The sequence below is a fragment of the Seriola lalandi genome, unplaced genomic scaffold (genome assembly GCF_002814215.2).
Source record: "Seriola lalandi dorsalis isolate HSWRI2012SDOR001 ecotype SW California unplaced genomic scaffold, Sedor1 jcf7180002055008, whole genome shotgun sequence".
In the NCBI taxonomy this organism is placed as follows: domain Eukaryota; kingdom Metazoa; phylum Chordata; class Actinopteri; order Carangiformes; family Carangidae; genus Seriola; species Seriola lalandi.
Window position 1 is genome coordinate 4,371,180 of NW_019525551.1, and position 20,107 is coordinate 4,391,286.

At 39.5% G+C, this 20,107-nt stretch overlaps 1 protein-coding gene across 1 annotated transcript in view; it reads left to right on the top strand.

The window, feature by feature from the left end:
- LOC111647753 (alpha-1,3-mannosyl-glycoprotein 4-beta-N-acetylglucosaminyltransferase C-like) overlaps window positions 1-19,672 on the top strand; it is a 39,466-nt gene extending 19,794 nt beyond the window's left edge. The window contains exons 2-4 of the mRNA XM_023397411.2: window positions 16,960-17,102; window positions 17,221-17,368; window positions 17,514-19,672. Of these exons, the coding sequence (XP_023253179.1) occupies window positions 16,974-17,102; window positions 17,221-17,368; window positions 17,514-18,682 (1,446 nt within the window). The 5' untranslated portion in view covers window positions 16,960-16,973 and the 3' untranslated portion in view covers window positions 18,683-19,672. The remainder of the gene's footprint in view (window positions 1-16,959; window positions 17,103-17,220; window positions 17,369-17,513) is intronic.
- Window positions 19,673-20,107: the final 435 nt, after the last annotated feature.

The following is a 20,107-nucleotide window of genomic DNA, read 5'->3' on the forward strand; positions in this document are numbered from 1 at the left end:
TAATATATCTAAGCATGTAAAAAAAAATGACAGAACGAGTGAAGTTGCATTCTCAAACATTAGCTGTTGCTCAGTAAAGTTGTCACCATTTTGTAAATCAGTTAATTGTGTTGCCTTCTTCATCCCAGGGCTGCGTCTGTGTACTGAGGGTGAAATGTGTATCATGTCATCGCTGTGCACGTGCAGCCTCACAAGCATGATGAGTTTGTGACCTCACCATCAGTTGTTCCAGACATCGTCCTCCATTTTTGTCTGGCAGGATAATTGCCCTCAGTCCTCAGATTCACAAGGAGGTCTGTCTCATGGAGAACGTGAAAACCGCACAATGTCAAATGTGACAGGTGTGGTTTGTAACATGAGAGTCACTGTGTTTGGACCTGCTCTCTCTCTCTTTGCATGAAAAACATATGATATAGCCAACCTGATAAACCCTCCCGCCTCAGTGTTTTGTGCTGAAGTGCCCTCGAACGTGGCGCCTGCCCGGCTAAGCTCAGTGGCCAAAAGAGAAAAACCGAAATTGGACATGAAACTATGTAAAATACCTGCTCGAGCTCCAGCGCTCTGAGACTCTCTGCACATCTACTGAAATTTTGAAGTACTGCTACTTTATCATTTTGTGTAATTAGTGAGACTTCAACTTCATAGCATTTCAAGAAATATTGTTTTTACTCTACCTTTTATCTGATCTGTTCTGCCTTCTTTTCTTTCCTTCTTCAACTTTTCTGAATTAATTTAATCATTAGAACTTATTATTTATTACTTATACTTATTTTCATTCTGTTTTGAGTATTTTCAGTATTTCACTGCACCATATGAATGTTAATGTAGCAGTAATTTCACACATTCTGACAGACATTTTACCGTCAGTATCTTTCATTTTTAACCCTGGAATAGATTTTACCAGTAAAACGTAAAAACAGACACATAAAGAGCTTCCATCTTTTAAGAAAAGGATGGAAGCACCTCTTCCACCGCTGGACTCTGTCCACGCTGACTAACACTCGCATGTCTGTGTGTTTGTGTAACATATAAACAACCTTTCACTGTCTGTCAGAGCACGCCGAGTGAAACCAGCACCAGTAAAACTAAATGGAGCTGAAACCTTTATGAGAAAATGAAACTAGACGAAATCAAACGTATAAAATCTCTCCCTCTCTTTCTGTCTCTTGCTCATTTGAAATGTTCTGACGAGCCCGAGAGAAAGGCACCTGACCCCAGTTGCTGGCCGTCCTTGGCAGCTTCCAGAACACGTCTGAAGCCAACTTTCCCCGGATAAAACAACACGAGAAGAAAATGTTATCAAAGCTATCAAAGGCCATTAATGTTACCAAGGCGACCATATTTCGCAGAATGACCCACTCACCATCACATCATCCCACACCTCCTGTCCACTGCTTCTCACCCATATTTTCCCCCGTTCAGCTCGACTTCGATGTCACACAAAACCTGGAAAAAGAAAAAGCTGGCTGAGTTAGTCATCGTGCCCGACCGCTGATCCTGAACGCTACATAATAATCAGACAAGCTGTTTGAATCTGCCTCCAATAGACTGTGACACATGAAATCAAATACTGAGACAATCAAACCACGTTTTGCATCATTCAAAAAAGAACATCTTTACCACCTCTTAGTTTAACCATGTTGTAATTGACATATTTCTGCTGTAACTTTGAAGCCAGGACAGATTTCTTCTCCTCATCTGCTGGGATAAAAGCCTTGTCTGAATTACTTACATTTGAAATTTTGTCAGCTGTGTTGTGCTCACTGACGAACGATCAAAGCAAATGTATTACAGTGTTTTTGAAACACCACCATAAACAACAACGTTGCAATCGGTGTAATGTTTTGCAGGAGATTGATTTATCCTAAAACTCTCTTCCTGTCCATTAGCAGTGAATAGAACAAGCCAAAGTTGCTGCAAATGATTTCTTTGAAAATTTACATAATTGTGTAAAAATATTGAGCGTGAAATATGTTACAGCCTTTGGCAGTGCAAATACACACTGCAGTGATTGTTTTCCAGACCAACTATGAACATTTCATCTTTATGATGATTTTATCGATACTGTCGAGTTTGTATCTGAGTTACTGACAGGGATGACGCCATGCTTCACTTCTTAAGGCCCTTTTCCACTGTGTGAAAGAAACGTGTTGGAGTCCTCAGTTGTCTATCTACAGTGCCAGCAGTGAGACTGTGAGACACATCCATCGAGAGCTGTGGAGACCAGAGACTGGTTTCACTAGGTTCTCACTCTGTTGTTGCTGCTACAACCTGCGGCTACACATCAGCTAATTGAAAAACTGCAGGACATGACACAGACCTCACTGCTGACAGCAACATTGTTAGCACCCATACACATAGATATAGTTTTATGGTAAGTGACATTTTTAAATCAAGTTTTAAAAAAAGCCAACACTCTCAAAGCTGTTTTTTTGTTTGTTTGTTTTTTTTTTCTGATGATGCCAGGAGTTTGACTCCAATGATAGTGTATGTTTTTTGAGAAGTTTACTCAGGACTGAAATATCTCATGAACTATGAGATGGATTGCCATGAAAGATATTCATGGTCCCCAGAGGATGAAGCCCTCTGACCTGGACGATCCCTTGACCTCTCGTTTAGTGCCGCCAGTAGCTGTGCATGAATACAATATCATAGGGTTGATAGCATAGCTGTAAACTCTCTTCTTCTTAGATGACAACTCTTTAAATGCACAGTATGTAAGTAATGACACTAGGGGTCTCTCAATCAAAACAACAACAAAAGATGGCGTTGGGTGATGTCGTGAAATAGAGTTGGATCATGGGAGTTGTTGTCTTCACCACCATTATTAAGCTTCTGCTGGTTATGATTCCTTCATTGTCAGTCGTTCAGGAGGTTTTTACAGAATTATTGACAGAGGTCTCTTCCTCTCTATAACCAGTGGACCAGGGGATTAAAACCAGTAGCAACACAGAATAAAGTGGTTTCATGTTAAAAACCAGTGATTCACCGACACAGACAAGACGTCAGGGAGGAGCCGAGAGCTGAGCTGAGCTGACAAACATTTGCTTGGCTTTTTTCTCTGATAACTTCTCTGATAGCGTCTGATGACTAAAATCCTTCGTCCTGTTAAAATACATAGTCGAAATACATAGTTAAATATGTATTTCCAAATGTATCTTAAAACTGGATAGTCAATTGACCGGAAGTCAATCTTGAGCTTCTGGCAGGCAACAACAACACCAACACATGCACGTAATTGATATGATCAAATGAAACGGACTGATACCATGATTAAAATCATGCACTGTATATCTAAATATATATATATATCTAAATGTAAGTACACAACACAAAAATATATATATAACATAGGTCTAGTCATTTTTAGACAATTTAATGTGGAAGAATTACAGGTTATACCTTTAATTCACCAGGCATTCATCGTACAATCTGATATACAGAGTTGGGCAGTATCGCATTACTTCGTAAAATAATACTGTAATGTGATTACTTTTTCAGTAATAAATAGAATAAGGGATTACAGTTTGAGATTCAGTAATTACAGTACAGTTATTGATATCTGTGTTCAGTGGGCAGACTGGTCTGGGATGTAGTAGTTTGCTGCAGGGGCTTAAGGTGGGGGAGGGGGTTAGCTTCTTCCAAAAGGAGAGATGTGGCTCCTGGTAATTCGTATTCACACGATGTCTATTCTTTTGTGGCTTGGTAACGTTAGCCATGCGTTAGTGCACATTCAGGAAGAGCTGTGTGAAGTCACGGAGGCTAAGCTAACTGCTGCTACATGGTCAGTAGATCTCTGCAAGTTGAGCTGTCTGGTTGTATAAAATTCAACGTTTCAGGTGTTAAATGGAAAAGATGTGGCATGTGGGTGGGAAGGATTTGGGTTTTTCAAAGGTACATTTGTTGAAACAGGTCAATGACAACCAAGATTTTATCTGACCCAGCTCACACAGTGTGACATGCAATGACCCCATAGAATGGCTGTTATCAGACAGTGTGTAGGGCCTTTAGTCAGCGTGGGTAGCAGATCTATAGAGACTCGCTAGTCAGTCACAAAAATCAGGACTTTAGACTTGACAGCTGTAAGAACTGACCCTCCAAAGACTTGACTTGAGACCTCAAAACAAAAACATTCAGCTCTGAACTTTAGACCTGGTAAAATCATGGAGTAAATAAATCCTCCAATAACAAATAAATAGGTACCAGGGAGACCTTGCACAGCCACAAACCTTAATATTTGTTTTTCAGACCTCTGCGCTCAGAGCGACGGGTCTCATTTATAAAAATAAAAGCAGTAAAAAGTAAAAAACAAAGCTTTAGGCACGACATTTTCATCTCAATTTATATTCAGCATCGAGAAACCTGAACAAGTCTGGATTCTTCTGGAAGATTTGTGACCTGACTCGAGACTTGACATACACCAAAGGCTTAAAACGGCTCTGGTGGTCTGTGTTGTTGCCTTTTACTCAAATATTCTGTTGATGAGGTTTGGGTTTTTCTAATTGTTTGTGGTGTCTCTCTTGCTTCATGTAAAATACTCACTCATTACCTGCACGCCCGAGAAAAGATCTAGCAGAAACTTTTGGTGCTTCCACCAGCAAATGGAGACGCTTCATGAGCTGCAGGTTGACTCAATGCTGAGTTATATAAATCACTGTTGGGAGCTTTAAATAAGCAGAAAAATGTTGCAGATTATTAAACCTGGAGGCAAAATCAACAAACTGAAAACTGTAAATACATTTAGCCCCCCTTCCCCCTAACAACTACATCCCACTGGATCACTCTGAAACATGGCTCTTAACCACAGTTTTAGTGGAGGAGCTCAGTGGCTAACAGGGTTATGGTTTGAGCCAATTTTAACGACTGCCTCCGGTATGATGTCATTTTTCACTTACTTATACAAATCAGGTCTCAGAAGCTTAACGTATGTTTCATGTTGCTTGTCAAGTCTTGTTTTGATCACAGTTTTTTAACTTATACCTAACGCTGCATCTGAAACTTGCATCACTGCCTCCCCGCTGTGATTCCTTGTCCGCCCTCGGCTACAAAAGAAATCAGCGCTGTCAAAGAGGAAAGTCATGACTTTAATTAACTGTTTTCTTCCTTCTCTTTCATCAAACGGCAGTTTCCACCGCCTTTTTGTGTTAGCAAGTGTTAATGAGAAAGGAAATGCTCTTTCTGTCATCCCTTAAAGTTGGCTTTCTCAGGGAGGGGGGGTTACGGGGGGGGGTGTTCAGGGGATGCTGGAAGAAATGTTTTTGAGAGGGGGGGTTTAGATGTTTGTGGGGGGTGGGGGGCGGTGAGTTTACACCTAACATTCATGACAAGATGAGTTGAAACTTGCAGCTACTTGCAAAACAACGTGGTCTGCAGTATTAGAACCTGCCAGTTTACACCAATGCAGCTGGATGAGACAGTGTGTCATTTCCATAGCAACGAGTCTTCACTTTAGTGTTTCTGTCAGCTTCTGTAGCGTAGTCTCGATGCTTCCTTCACAGGAACGGTAAGACAGGGTACAACATTTCTCCAACATGGCGTTTAATGTGTCAGCGAGGGAAAATGGACGCTCTCTTCCTTGGTATTCCCCACGTCCAGAGACACACCACAGACAACAAACACAGTATAACTCGACTCAATTCGAGGGCCGTCGATGCTATGACTGCAAACACTGCCATAGCATATTAACACAAATTACACAATCATAATGAACATAGACAAACAACTTTCTAAAACAATATTCTACAACCAGACACCTGCCACCTGACAACACCATCAGCCGGCTTGATACCAGATGAACTTTAAAGTCTTTATTAAGCATCTCTAATAAGTCAATGAACAAAAGTAAATGTGAAATCTCCAAACATGGGACATTTACCAGGTTTAATTTGCCTGAAATAGCACAAAACAATGTCAGAGCAAACTCCATTCAAAAATATGCTAAATTAATTCTGCCCTCTTTGATGCCAAAAAGTTACATGCTGCGTAATATGTGACATATGTGACCTTTGTTTTTTACTTTTTGACAATAATATGATAGTAATACAGGCTAATTATGCTTGTTTTCCATCGGAAGCTTCTTGTTTGTCATTTCTGTTTGGCTGCTGTTTGTGATACCTAATTAAAGTTTGAATGTCAAATTTCTCACCGTTGCATTTGTTTAACACTAATTTGTATTCACATGGCTTTTTTGCTCCCAGGGAAACTAATGATAATGATATACCAACTGTCCAGTTAAATCAAATCTGTTATTTGGCATTCAGTGACATGCTTTTTTAATGATACAACAAGAATAAAAATGATAACAAGAATGTTATAAGAATCTAAATAAATAATAATGATATAATATGAATTGTAATAATCATTATCATAGTTAGAAAAAGATTGATAATAATCAACCTTAATATTCAGGAAAGACAATTGGCCTACATTGTATTTGTTTGTCTTCTGTAACTGTTCTTGGTAACCGCTGATTTCTCGTCATTTCCAGACATTTGTGTTTGTCAGTGTTACATTATTGTTGAGTGATAATACAAGTGATGATAGATTTGCAGAGGTGTGTTACCTCATAAGAAGAATGCAACGTATTTAATGCGCACATGATGTTCACTGTAATGGATTACACGAGTGAACATCATGTTCACACCTTACTCAAGTGAGGTTCAAGAACCTGCTGACTATGTTATCATGCTAAGACACTAAACTAAGATGGTGAACACAGCGAATATAACATACATGTAGAAACAAACATCAGCATATTAACATTGCCACCTGTGCAATGTCACGTTGCTTGTTAAATACATAGTTTATATTAGCAAATATATAGATTTTCTTTCCTTTTTCTGATTTTTCTTTTCTGATGGATGGGTGGTGAAAGGGGTTAACTGTGGGTAGATGGAAGGTTTAAGCTGCAGTGATTCCCTTTGTGAAATTGCACTAGTTTTATTTTTGCTCTTTGATTTTCCATTTTGCTAAAATACCGTCTTTACTCCTCATTCCTTTTGAAAAATATCTTTTCTTTCTTTCCTTTCTTTGACTTTGAACGTACCCGTACTCGCCTGTGGAAGATTAATGAAAACATTTTACAAAACAAAAAGGTGTGCATGATTTATAGTGACTTGGCTAAAGCATACGAAACTACTCTTTAAAAGATGCTCTTTTTGTAAGAATCATCACAACAAGGCCAAATGCTGCATCAGACTTCAATCCCCTCTCTGCTGAGAGAGTCACATCATCTCCGCGTGCTGACAACCAAACATGCAGCGTGTGTGCGTGAATATTTGGCACGGGTCTTGCAGCCGCGCCTGTTCCCATGCATTTTTAATCAGGCCTGCCCCTCTTGTCCAACAGCAGGAAGAAGGTAACTGCTGGGGCCTGGACTCTGAGAAACTAGCTGGCCCCCTCCACCTTGATGAATAAGTAAACACATCGAACCAGGCAGAGATGCAGTCGGTAAAACTCCCAGCTGGAAGCAAGAACATTTGCTTTCTTCCGGAAGAAATGCTGTTTACTCGCTGATGATTCCACCGCTCGCTCCCTCTGAACTCTATTAACATTTTCCTCTGAGTCTGGATCCATGCATCAACTCTAATTCTGGTCAGGAGATTGCATTTCTGTGCCTCAGTCAAACTCGCAGCAACCCTTATGAAAGCACACACACCAAATAGTCTCGCCTCAGCCTTGATATGTGGCTGTTAAAATTTTAATTTGTAGGTTTCACCTAATGTGTTTTTTGTTTGTTTGATAATTGATACTGTCTGTGTTCATGTTTAGTCTTTGCTCTTGGTTTGAAGTTGGTGGGTGTGTTGGGAAATGGTGATATCAGCTATTTCCATGCAACAGTAAACAGTTGTGTTCAGACAGAACACGAAGTGAATTCTGGATGCAGCGAGATTGCATGCAAAGTCAGTGGAAAGATGTGGACACAAATGTGCTGCAGGCAGAGTGAACAGACGCGCACGTGTGTGCAAGATGAAGATGTAGGGGGAAACAGCGAACCTGGCTCTGTTCAGGTTCGCTGTTCAGCTTTTAAAGAGCCAGCCCTTTAAAAGCTTGTTACTTAATACTTTATATTTAGTTTGTTTAATGTGTACACAAACAGAAATATTAAAACTACTCGGTGAGCTTTTGAAGGGACCTACGTGCTATAGCTATTTTTTGGCGATGAGCTTCCAGCTTTAGTTCCATCCCTCACATTCAGACATGAGAATGGCATCGATCGTCCCCTCTAACACTCAGCAAATAATAATGATAATTTACCAAAATGTCTCATTATTCCTTTAAGAGTTCTTATTTCTGTTCATAAAATCACTGACAAACATTGACATGAAAAGCACCAAAGTGTTCTCATCACTGACGTCTCCTCAGTATCTTTCCAGCTGCCCGTTTTGCTGCCACACCCACACACTCCAACACACTCCAGCTCAGCGTGGTCTCTATGGGTTTCCACACTGCCTGGATGTCAACAGGCAAATGAACAATGGTGTTTACCAAATGCTTTTGTTGTTCAACACGCAGGCTTATTAAAATGGCATCTCATTAGAGGCGCTGAGTAGCCATTTTATGAGATTAATTGCATTTTTTGAAAGCACTTTCTCTTCATTATTATTCTGCTTTGCATATGGATTTGCTGCGACCGTATAACAGCCCTACATATTCATAAAACAGGAAGCCTAGAAATGGTTGGGAAATGAGCCAGAGGTGGAGCCGGCGTCTGTGTGCAGACCAAACACAGTCTTTTCTGCTCAGGATGTAAAAACAGGATCAGTGTGAATGCTGCTAAATGAATGAAATGCCCAACACTGTCCATTCACCTCCTCATTTCCTTTTGTACAGTCAAACTGTACGAATATGCTGATGTTCAAAGTTCACTCTTGACATTGAAAACTGTCTCAACCACAAGGTCCGCTGAGTTGTGATCCTGGAGTTTTCAGTCATATCACATGATCTTCATTGGCTGCTGAAGTTGACTCAAGACATTTCAGAAGCTCAAATCTTTTTGAGCACTTTAACGTATCATCCATGTTGGCTCAAAAGCTGAAGTTCATTCTTGATCTTGGAAACAGTAGTTGACAACACAGTCTCACCACAAGGTCCATTTAGTAGCTGCTCCAGAGCTTTCAATCATATTACATGATCCTTACATGAATGAGACGACAGCGTCAGTCATTTCAGTGAATGCCCCCGAAACAGTTTGTTTACGTTCAAGTTCAAGATGTGTAACGAGCGCAGGAATTATGAAGGAGGACACATTGCCACGTTGTTGTAGAACAACAGACCACAGAGGGAAGAGGTCGGTGGATGGATGGCTCAACAACACCTGTATGTTTCCCACTTCCTACCAACAGTCAATGTTTTTATGATGATGATCTTTGCCTAACTTTTACCACATGGTTATTATTGTACCCATGATGACAAGGGCCCCACAACCTTATAGTAGTCATCTTAACCCAAACCACAATGTTCCCCTAAACCTAACTCAGTTGTTTTTGTACCTAAACTAACCAAACCTTAACCATAGTACTGTAAGTCTGTGTCATTCATCTTTATTGGTTTCACTGGTGGTGAGTCTGACCAATACATGACTATTTAGACTGATACAGATAGTGACATTTGAGTTTTGAAAAATCAGATAATGATATTTGCCACAAGTCGATATAAAGTAAACAAACGTTACTGTTTAAATGTTTTGGGCACTTTAGATGTTTAGGTTCTTATCCATCACTCTGTAACCATCAGGAGGCGTCTGATCGGTCACACATGAGTCCTGCAGCAGGACACTGAGCCCGAACATACACCCAGAGTCATAAAGAAGTACCTTCAGAGACAAGAAGGAGTCCTGCTACAGATGGTCTGACCCCCACAGAGACCTGATCTCAACATCGAGTCAGTCAGTCCGGGATCACATGAAGAGGCTGAAGACACTGAGACAAATGAAATGGTGGTCGCACCACATATTGATCTGATTTAGATTTTTTCTGTTTAATGTACTTTGTATGAAATTAACTGATAAAACCCTGAAAATAAAAACTTCCTCACTTTACTTTTAGTGCCTTAAACATTTGCACATTACTGTATATCTCTTTGTTTCCTGTGAACAGAAGAGATAAAACTCTAATCTCTTAAAACCTTTTTGGATAAACTCAAAGCTAAACTCAAAGCAGTTTCAAGATTCTGTTCTGCATTCATCCTAGAAAACCTTTTCAGATTATCATTAACATTGTTTGAAATAATCAGATCTCTGTAATCAATGATCATGGCTGACTGCAAAGTGCAGCTGCACAGTATCCATGATTAAAGGAGGCTTTAGCCCTAAGCAGACATAATGCTCTACTTCTAAAGTGTGTACAGCAGGCCTGCAGTACATGTAAATTGCATCTGGAGTGTATTTACCTTTCAGGTCAAAGACGGAACATGAAAGGCTTTCCGAGTCCCAACAGTGGCGACTGTAATGAGGATAGGCTCTCCTCAGCAGTCAGCGCTTTGACCCACATTAGCTCTCTGCCCGAGGCCCGCAGAGGCAGGATGGAGATGGAGAATAACAGCTGGATATAGTGTCTGAGACGCGCATTGTGTATTAAATTACAATCATAGGGTTCCACAAGATTATGTGAAGTTCATAAACTAGAGGGGATTTAAAAAAAAAACAAAAAAACAAAAAAAAAACATTAACAGCCATTGGCGCAGATTCCCGAACACCTCAGCGCTGTGATTATCTCTTACACAGAGCTGAAACAATCTGTCCACAGACACAGTATCATTATTACTGTTCAGGTGGAAGTGGATTAAGAGTGAGTGATGTTCCCTCAAATGTCCTCAAAGTTCAGTCTGTTTTTATTATGAGAGAGGACCTTCAATTTCAGGCTCTTTTAAAAGGATAAGAACATAACTCAGCAGCAAAAAATAGATGTGGAGACTTCAGTTTGGAGGCGCAGAGGTCACACAAACAAAGTTACAGAAACAGAGTTGGACAAAGATACAGTTGGTGATTTTTTGTATTTTTCTTGCTGTCAGCAAAGATCATTAACAAACCGAAGGCAACAATGAATTGATCCTTTTAACAAGCACTGCGTATCCTCAACATGATATTGATTGATTGATTAATTGATTGACTTTATTGTCCACCTCGGTGGAAATCTGTCTTTGGCTTCTCCCAAACTACAGTAAAAAATACATACAGTATGCATAACACAGCACACCATTAAAAAGATACAGCGTACAATAGTGCAGATGAGCAGGCAGCAGCAGGAGAGAAAATCTTAAAATAACAAGTGACCCTTCATGCAGTGATTCTCTGTTCAGTGCCTGTATGACATAGGGGAAAAAACTTCTTGGATATGCTCTGGCTGGCCCTTGGGGCCCTGAATCGATGACCAGACGGGAGCAGCTCAATCTGTGTGTGAGATATCTGCAATTATGTGTTTAGCCTCTCTGTGTCAAATATATTGCCAAGTTGTTTTTGTGACCTGCCAATCACCTTCCCTGCTGGATTAACAATTTTGGAGAGTTTGCTTTTGCTCGTTACACTCAAGGCTCAACTATATGTTTTTCCTCAGCCATAGAGCTCCAAGTGAGCCACTGTCTCACAGGTCACATATTCCTTCATTACCATGTAGTTTATTTTAAATCAGTCACACATACACCGTCCTGCTGCTGTCAATACGCACTAGAGCACCAAATATATATTAATCTGCAGCTGAAAAAAGCCTCAACAAATGCGTTATTTACTCCTGTTTCCAATAAAAATAGATTGCAAAAATGACCATTCCCAGTAAAACAATCGCAATAGCTGTCAAAATAATCACAATCAGCCCTGATCATCACTGTTGTATAATGGAGAGCCGTCCCGAGTCTTTGGTTCATGCTTTTTCATGCACATAAGAACATCACATGGTCAAACTAAGGTAAATGCATTAACAGCTGAGACACAGTCGATAATGTGAGCCAGCTATCGTGCAGATTCATCACAGTGGAGTCTCAGCGCTTTGTCTCTGCAGCAACAAGTGTCCCATCCATCTCTTTCTGTCTTCATTTATTCAGGGAGTGCTGTTTTGCTGAGCAGGCATATTCTGTTTCAACATTTCTCACAGTTACACACATTCCCACCTGGGAGCCTCCCAGTACAACCACAGTCTCTTACTGGTGGACACTTTGCTGCTGCTGCTGCTGCTGCTGCTGACACAAATGGGGATTAAGTGCCTTGCTGAAGGGCACCTTGATGGACGTCATTGAATTTAGCGCATTACTCATTCATTCTCCACAATCACACTTTCACAGCGGGTTCAGTTATCAGCTCTGCAACCCCACAGCTACAAACCTGTCTCCTTTAACTTTCATCCAGGCTGCAGGCCTCCCATTCTCCAGATTACTGCTCAGATCTGATAATCTTCATTTCAGGATCCTTTACCAATAGGAACTGACAGAAAAAAAAATTGAATGTGCAGAATCACGCCAGCAAAAGACATTTTAATTGTCCTGGTTGTTTTTACCGTATTTCAGCTGTGGTTTCTGTCCTTGTTGCATCGTAACACATCGTGACAACATTTTCTGATTTGAGGTTTAGATCATGATAGGCTGAAAACACTGATATTTGATGATCCTGCAAAACCCATTTGTTCAATGTCAAGGCTTTTAAAGGGCCACTCCATGAATTTAAAAGTGTAAAAACAAATAGAAGGTAAAGATCAGCTAAAAGGGAGTTTTTCTTTTAGTTTGACCCATATATAAACTGTAGTCATGAGCTGATTTGTTGATTCATCTCCTGTCAGGAGTTGGATGAGAAATGAACGTAAGTTTAATTATAAATGAAACAACCATTCATGTATTGTATGTATACGGTCATGGCAGTAATTGTTGGAAAATGACAGAAGACAAAGAATGTGTTTCATTTTTGTCATTCTAGTCCCATTTGCTCCTTAAAGTTAGTGCTCCTGTATATCATAGAGAATTAGGAAGCCGTTGACTGAAATCATCAGCTTTTCCCCCATTTTGTTTAAATAACCTTAATGTATTTGAGCGGAGGAGAACACAATATGTGCTTCTGTCCTGTGTGGGAATGAAAATAAGCCTGATTGGTAAGGCAAGGACATTTCCTTACATATGTACTTTACAGTTCATCAAACATTATTGAACATATGCAATACACACACACACACACACACACACACACACACACTTTTCATAGGCCTGAGAAAACAGGAAGATGGTGCTTAAGTGTAGATACAGTTTTTATTGATCCCATTGTCTGGGGACCTGGTAGTTGTCAGGTTGTTGGTTCCAAACATCAGGTAACATTTGAACCTCCGAGCTTTCATGCGACAGTTTAACCTTTCTCAAATTTCCCAAAGTTTCCCTGTTGGCAGCTGGCAGCTTGTCAGAGTGGTGACATGCAACGCCTGACGCTGTGATGCCATTATGATTTTTGATGGTCAGTCCCACACCTTTACAATACAGACTGACTGAAGAGAAAAACATTACAACCCTTTCAGCTGCACTATAAACAGGGCGTCTGACTGCTGGCAGCTGTTATGTGCAATTTAACAGAGTAATTTAATAACATTTGCTGCCTGCAGTACACCTGTTAATATAATTTATCCACAAGCTATTGATGAACCTTAAATGTAGATTCAGGAAATTTTAATGGAAGGAGAAATTGCTTGTTTGAATCACACACTTCATTTTCCTTACTTTAGTTTTCATTCATAAGATTTAGCTGTAAACCAGGAGAGCCAGGTTTATATTATTATAACTATATATATATATATATATATATATATATACTCTTATATTAAGAACTGTTGTAATTCCCTTTTTCTGTTGCAAAACAAAAGATTAGTTGATAGTAAAAAATCTCTGGTTTCTGTTCTGGAGAGACTGTTTTTAATGTCCACTAGTTAAGGTCCACCAGTTAATGTCCTATAGGACATATAATAATATTTCATCCTGGACCTCATTAGTATTCCTCTCTACCTGTTATTATTTCACTAGCTCTAATCTAAAATGACTTCAGTCATAGAAATGAGCTTGCCGGGCATACACACTGATAATTTTCTGAGGAAAAAACAAAACAAAAAACAACTTGGCAGAGGAGCATTTTAAACCTAAGCAAACAGGCCCGACAAATGGTGCTTATTTATTCATAGATGTACCTTCATTTCCATATAAATGTACGTGACCTCTTGGAAGCTTGTTTGTTGTTTAGATTCGCTCAGAGAAAGCAAACAAAAAACTAATTTCTTAGCGGTATTTTCTCTCACAGAGAAAGCACGTGACTATTATTTCGCCTTGTTAGATATTCTTTCGGCGTCTCAATATCTGATTTCACAGGCTGCCATCTCAAATAATGGCGTGTGTATCTGTGGAGGTGCTTTTGTGAGGACTTTAATAATATTGACTCACAGCTGTCATTGTGTTTCCACTTACTCTTGCCGCTCGTCTCTCAGGTGCCAGCGTGGAGGGTTTTTGTGACAGAAACACAAAATGGCTTACTTCTCTGGCAGATGGCAGATGGTTTTCCCCCTAAAATGGAGCTCAAGCGATGAATAACGCAATGAATAATAAGTTGTTTATTGAGTTATTGCGCCCAGCGGCGGGGGCACGGGCCTGTGTTGAAATTTTCCCTGTCACTGGGGAGCTCACGGTTTCTCACATCGAAGGCTTCGTTTTGGTGTTGAGCAACATCAGAATTAGGGAGGGTGTCATGGGATCAGTAGTTTTTTAGATGAGGTTCCAAATAGGACAGAGAGTGAGCGGGGTTATTCTCCTCAGTTAAAGGACTGTCAAGACTATGAGCAAATACCACAGTGAACAAGGCTGAGAGCATTTGTTTTCTATCTTGAAATGTCACTGCTGTTTACTGATTTCTGAAACATCATCTGGCTGCTATGACAGCTGCACACAAACAGAACAGATGCCTGACGTATACCCTTGTGAACAGTTAGATTAACAACCAAAATGACTCATTATTAGCAATCACTTTGCTTAATCCAAAGATAAACCCTGCAATCAGCCTTTAGTATCTCTGTGTCAGTGCTGTTGGCCACATTTGTCGTGCTCAATACCTCATCAATTAACAGTTGAATGTCCATCCAGCTTTGGGACTGATACTTCCGGGCTCCAGCTGATGATTATTCTTTAATTAAATCTGCTCTAATCAATGTTTATACCTTAACAATGGATCAAATGACTATGAGTAATGTGAACGGAGTCGCTCATAGTGGTGAACAGAGAATTATCATTCCACTCTCTTATTATTCCCCTCACTTCTACCAAACGTTTTAACATCTTTCATGTGTGAAGAGGCAACTGGTTGCTAAAATGTTTTAATGATTTGTTTTTAATTTATCAATCAGTCATTTAGTCTTTACAATGTCAGAAAATAGTGAATATTTCAAAAACAAAACAACAGATGCTTAATGGAGCTATTTGTAAATTTTGCTATTGCTACAAAGCTAATGTTAGCATGAACAGCTGTTAACTTACCAGTCTAGAAGAAAACGTTGTGAGTTCATTATCAAACTTCATTTCTTTACTCAACAAGAGCTTTCTCCAAAGGTGGAAAGCAACACCAGTGTTAACTCTTGTCTCTATCACGTCTTTTCTTCTACTGCAGTTAGCATGCTAACCAGCTAGCTGTCTCATCACTTTCTGATAGCGACTCACTGCAGCCCTGAAGACGTAGCGCTGCTCAGAAGACGTATTATAAGCCCTTGTTTTATAAAAACGACAATCACCATTCCCAAGACGGGACTTTAGAGACAGGACAAGGCAATAAAAGACAATCAAGCCATAAAATCCTGAAAAGATAAAAAGGTGAGATCACAGAAAAATAAAAGAGATGATACTGATAACAAAAACAACTGATAGTATTAAAAGCAATTTTAAGATACAAAACCACAAAGAATAATAAAAGAAAGGTTGAGTTAATTAAAAGCAAGACCATAAAGATAAGTTTTGAGCTGCTTTTTTAAGATATCAATCAAATATCAGATTGTTTGTCTATGCAATGGGATTTCAAATCTCCATTGTATAGCTACAGAAAGCTGCTTCGCCAAACGTTTTGCACTTTATTTGTGGCATATTTATCAAACCAACGTTAAGCGACCTACGTGAACGGTGAATGGAACATATAATCCGACAGGCAAATGAAAGATATAAAGGCTCTAGACCATTTTCAGCTTTAAAAACAAGTAAAAGAATTTAAATTTAAATGATCTATCCTCAACGTTACAGTGCAGCCAGCGCAGTGAATACTAATAATAGTACTGGTGTTTTCTTTTCCTAGCTTTGGTGAAGATGCTTGCTGCAGAATTTTGAATGAGTTGCATTAATCAAAGTATGAAAATACAAAGACATGAGTCAATTAAGTATCTTTTAAAGAAAGGTTGGGTCTGACTCTCACAATGTTTCTTCTTTTTAACGTTACTGATGTGACTTCCAAAATTCAGTTCAGTCCATATACTATAGGTCATAGGTCAGAGGTCATAACATATTTCCCTCCCATTGTTTCCTGACCTCATCCTGTCTGTAGATGAAGACATTCAGTTGCATGAATATGTAAAAAAAGGAGAAAACCTGCAAATTCTCACATGAAAGATGAACCCAGTGAATTTTGCTTGATAGATGAATAAAATAACTGTTGATTTGTTTTCTGTTAATTATTTAGCTAATTGTTTCAGCACTATGATACTTAGCTTGGATCTTTTAGCCTTTTTTCCTGTCAGTGAAAAATCATTTCTCCTCTGAGGCCAAACTCATTCATGCTTTCTGAGTACAGCAGATGATGAGGTCTTTGTTATTCTATTCACAGAAGTCTACAGCTAATCTTTAATATCAATGTCATAACCCCAATGTCTACAAGGATCAGAATTTTTTTTAAATTTGTAGTTGGCCATGTGCGCAAGCTCCCATACATTTTAATTTCCCTTTGATTACCATCTTTCTGTTTGTCTCTTTTTCCTGCAGTGAGGGGCGTGATCATGAGGCTGATGTGGAAGTCCGTGGACAAGATGAGGTGTTTTAGGAAGCGGTCCATGTTCCCATTCCTCGGCTTCCTCATCACCTTTCTGCTCTTTTTCAACCTGTACATGGATGATGGATATGTGCTGGTAGGTTCATCTTCTTCGAGATGTATGATGATGCTTGAATGGTTCGAATGCTCCTTTGCGATTTTAGCTCTCGGCATTTTACTCTTTGCTCGGTGTGTGCTTGTTTTTGTAATTCTAGGAGGCTGAAAAAAGACAGCTGGGAGAGACACTGATGCATTCTGCAAACTCTGAGAGATACGTCCACACGTTCAGAGACTTATCCAATTTCTCTGGGACCATTAATGTGACCTATCGCTATCTGGCAGGAATTCCTTTGCCACGCAAAAGTAGGTATTTCTACTAAGTAATTGCTAGTAATTTTATTCGAATGGCTGAGGTCATTGCTGAAGATATTTAGTATCACAAGCAACAAGAAGTGTTTTAAGATTTTGTTCCATAATAAGAAATGACAAAAATTATTTATTTTCACAGAGTATCTAACCATCGGTTTGTCCTCTGTCAAGAGGAAAAAGGGTAATTATCTTCTGGAAACAATCAAATCCATCTTTGATCAGTCCAGTTATGAGGAACTGAAAGAAATTGTGGTTGTGGTCCACCTGGCAGACTTTGACCTGGTGTGGTGTGAGAACCTGGTGCAGGAAATCACTAGGAAATTTGCACACCACATCATAGCTGGACGCCTCCTGGTGATCCACACTCCAGAGGAATATTACCCGTCTCTGGATGGGTTGAAAAGGAACTACAACGACCCGGAGGACCGGGTCCGTTTCCGCTCTAAGCAGAACATTGACTACGCTTTCCTTCTCAACTTCTGCACGAACCTCTCTCACTTCTACATGATGTTAGAGGATGACGTGCGCTGCTCCAGGAACTTCCTGACAGCGCTGAAGAAGGTGATCACCTCCAGAGAAGGTTCCTACTGGGTGATGCTGGAGTTTTCCAAGCTGGGCTACATCGGAAAGCTGTACCACTCCAAAGACCTGCCTCGTCTGGCTCATTTCCTCCTCATGTTCTACCAGGAAATGCCCTGCGACTGGCTCCTCATCCACTTCAGGGGTCTGCTGGCCCAGAAGGACGTGATCCGTTTCAAGCCCTCACTGTTCCAGCACATGGGCTACTACTCGTCTTACAAAGGAGCAGAGAACAAACTGAAAGACGATGACTTCGAGGAAGACTCCATAGACATTCCTGACAACCCTCCTGCCGGCCTTTACACGAACATCAACGTCTTTGAAAACTATGACGCCACGAAGGCTTACAGTAGTATCGTAGATGAATATTTCTGGGGGAAACCTCCCTGCACTGGAGATTTCTTTGTCATAATCTTTAACAAATCAACGAAAATCAGCAGAATTAAAATAGTTACAGGTACAGAGGATCGACAGAATGACATTCTTCATCACGGGGCTTTGGAAGTGGGACAGAAGTCAGTGGAAACTAAGCAGGGGAGGCAGTGCACATCCTACATCACGTTAGGGGAGTTTAAAGGCGGAAACATTGAGGTGAACAATGTGGACCACAAGATCGGCTTTGATATCGAGTGTGTACGAATAGTTGTTACTGCCAGTCAGAAAGAGTGGCTCATCATAAGAACTATCAGTTTATGGACCACACAGCCAGTGAGTCAGTTAAGGAAGTAACAGAAGACTGTTTTAAATTATCATCTGTATGTACAGTATTAATTATGGATGCACTTGCTAAGTTCATCTTGAACTACTGCTGTTTATTGAATTCAAAACAATCCATATTTTCTTGGGTTGTTCAGAGACCTGCTGTATGTTTTCAAGGTGATGTATTAAAATGACCAATCTGTACATTATGGAGCCTTTATACTTATGTTCATTTTCAGAAAATCTGTACATAAAGTTGTTCATACCTGGCTGGTATCTTTTGTTTTTCCTCTTTCTCAGCACCTGAGAATGAATCTAAGCTTAAAAACAATGAGCTTACCTCTAATGGGTTGTTTTTCTTGGTTCAGACAGATATTTTTAATGACTGGTTCCAGAGCCCTAGAATTGCCGCCAACACCCAGGTCTGCACCCAGACAAAGTTGATGGATAGCTGCCTTTCATATAGTGTTTCTAAATATGAAAACAAATAGGGGTGGATTCAGTGATGAATGCTTAATCTGCGTTTTCACATATAAAGTTTACCAAGTATATTAACATTTCTATGTTAATAAATGTTGTGAGTGAGGATTTGTGAGTAGCTGAGGTAGAGCTAAAAGAGTATGCCTCAACCAGACGATTTAGAAGTTCCATCTCCCATCCAAAAGTGTTTTTGAATCAAGCCCTTTAATAACTAGGAATAGGGTAAATATATAGGGTTTTTTTCTCCTGCAAATCAATTATGAAATGGGAGTAAATATTTGATTCTTTAAAGAGTGGAGCTAAGTGAACCAGCATCTTCATTCCAAACAGCTGGATTTCTTTATACTGGATCTTGTCAACATCATCAACAGACTGTCTGACGTATGCAGTATTACAATCTGTGGGGTTCATCTTCATTTTGTTTGGAATTGTTTGCTGCCATCTGCTGGTAAGTTTACAGCTTGCCACAGAGGGAACCTTGTCTTCTTGTGTAAATGTAATAAAATGTCCTGATCATTGGATTAAAAGTGTAAAAAGAAATCATATAAATTGTCAAAAAAAAAAGTTCTTAAACCACATCATTACAGTACCTGACAATTATTACTTCATATAAAGGTTGTAAAGTACTTGTAACTGGTGATGTCATAATATTGAGTACCAGGCCACTGTGATAAAAGATAAATGTATAAAACATTATTTAATTCAATTTTATTATTACATCATAAATTAAAAATATGTTACAGCTCTCATTAACGTGTCATAACTTATTACAAAAGGTGTAACGGAGATATAATATTATATTTTTACACGTAACTACATTTAAATGTCAGGAGTTACAGTAGATGCTATATATAAACTCATTTGGCAACACTGATGACATGTCTTTTTCTCATTTTGTGTCTTACTTCGAGCCTGGACATGTAATTTTCCACACATGATAAACTGTATCTGCTTCATTTGTGATTGAGTGAGCTT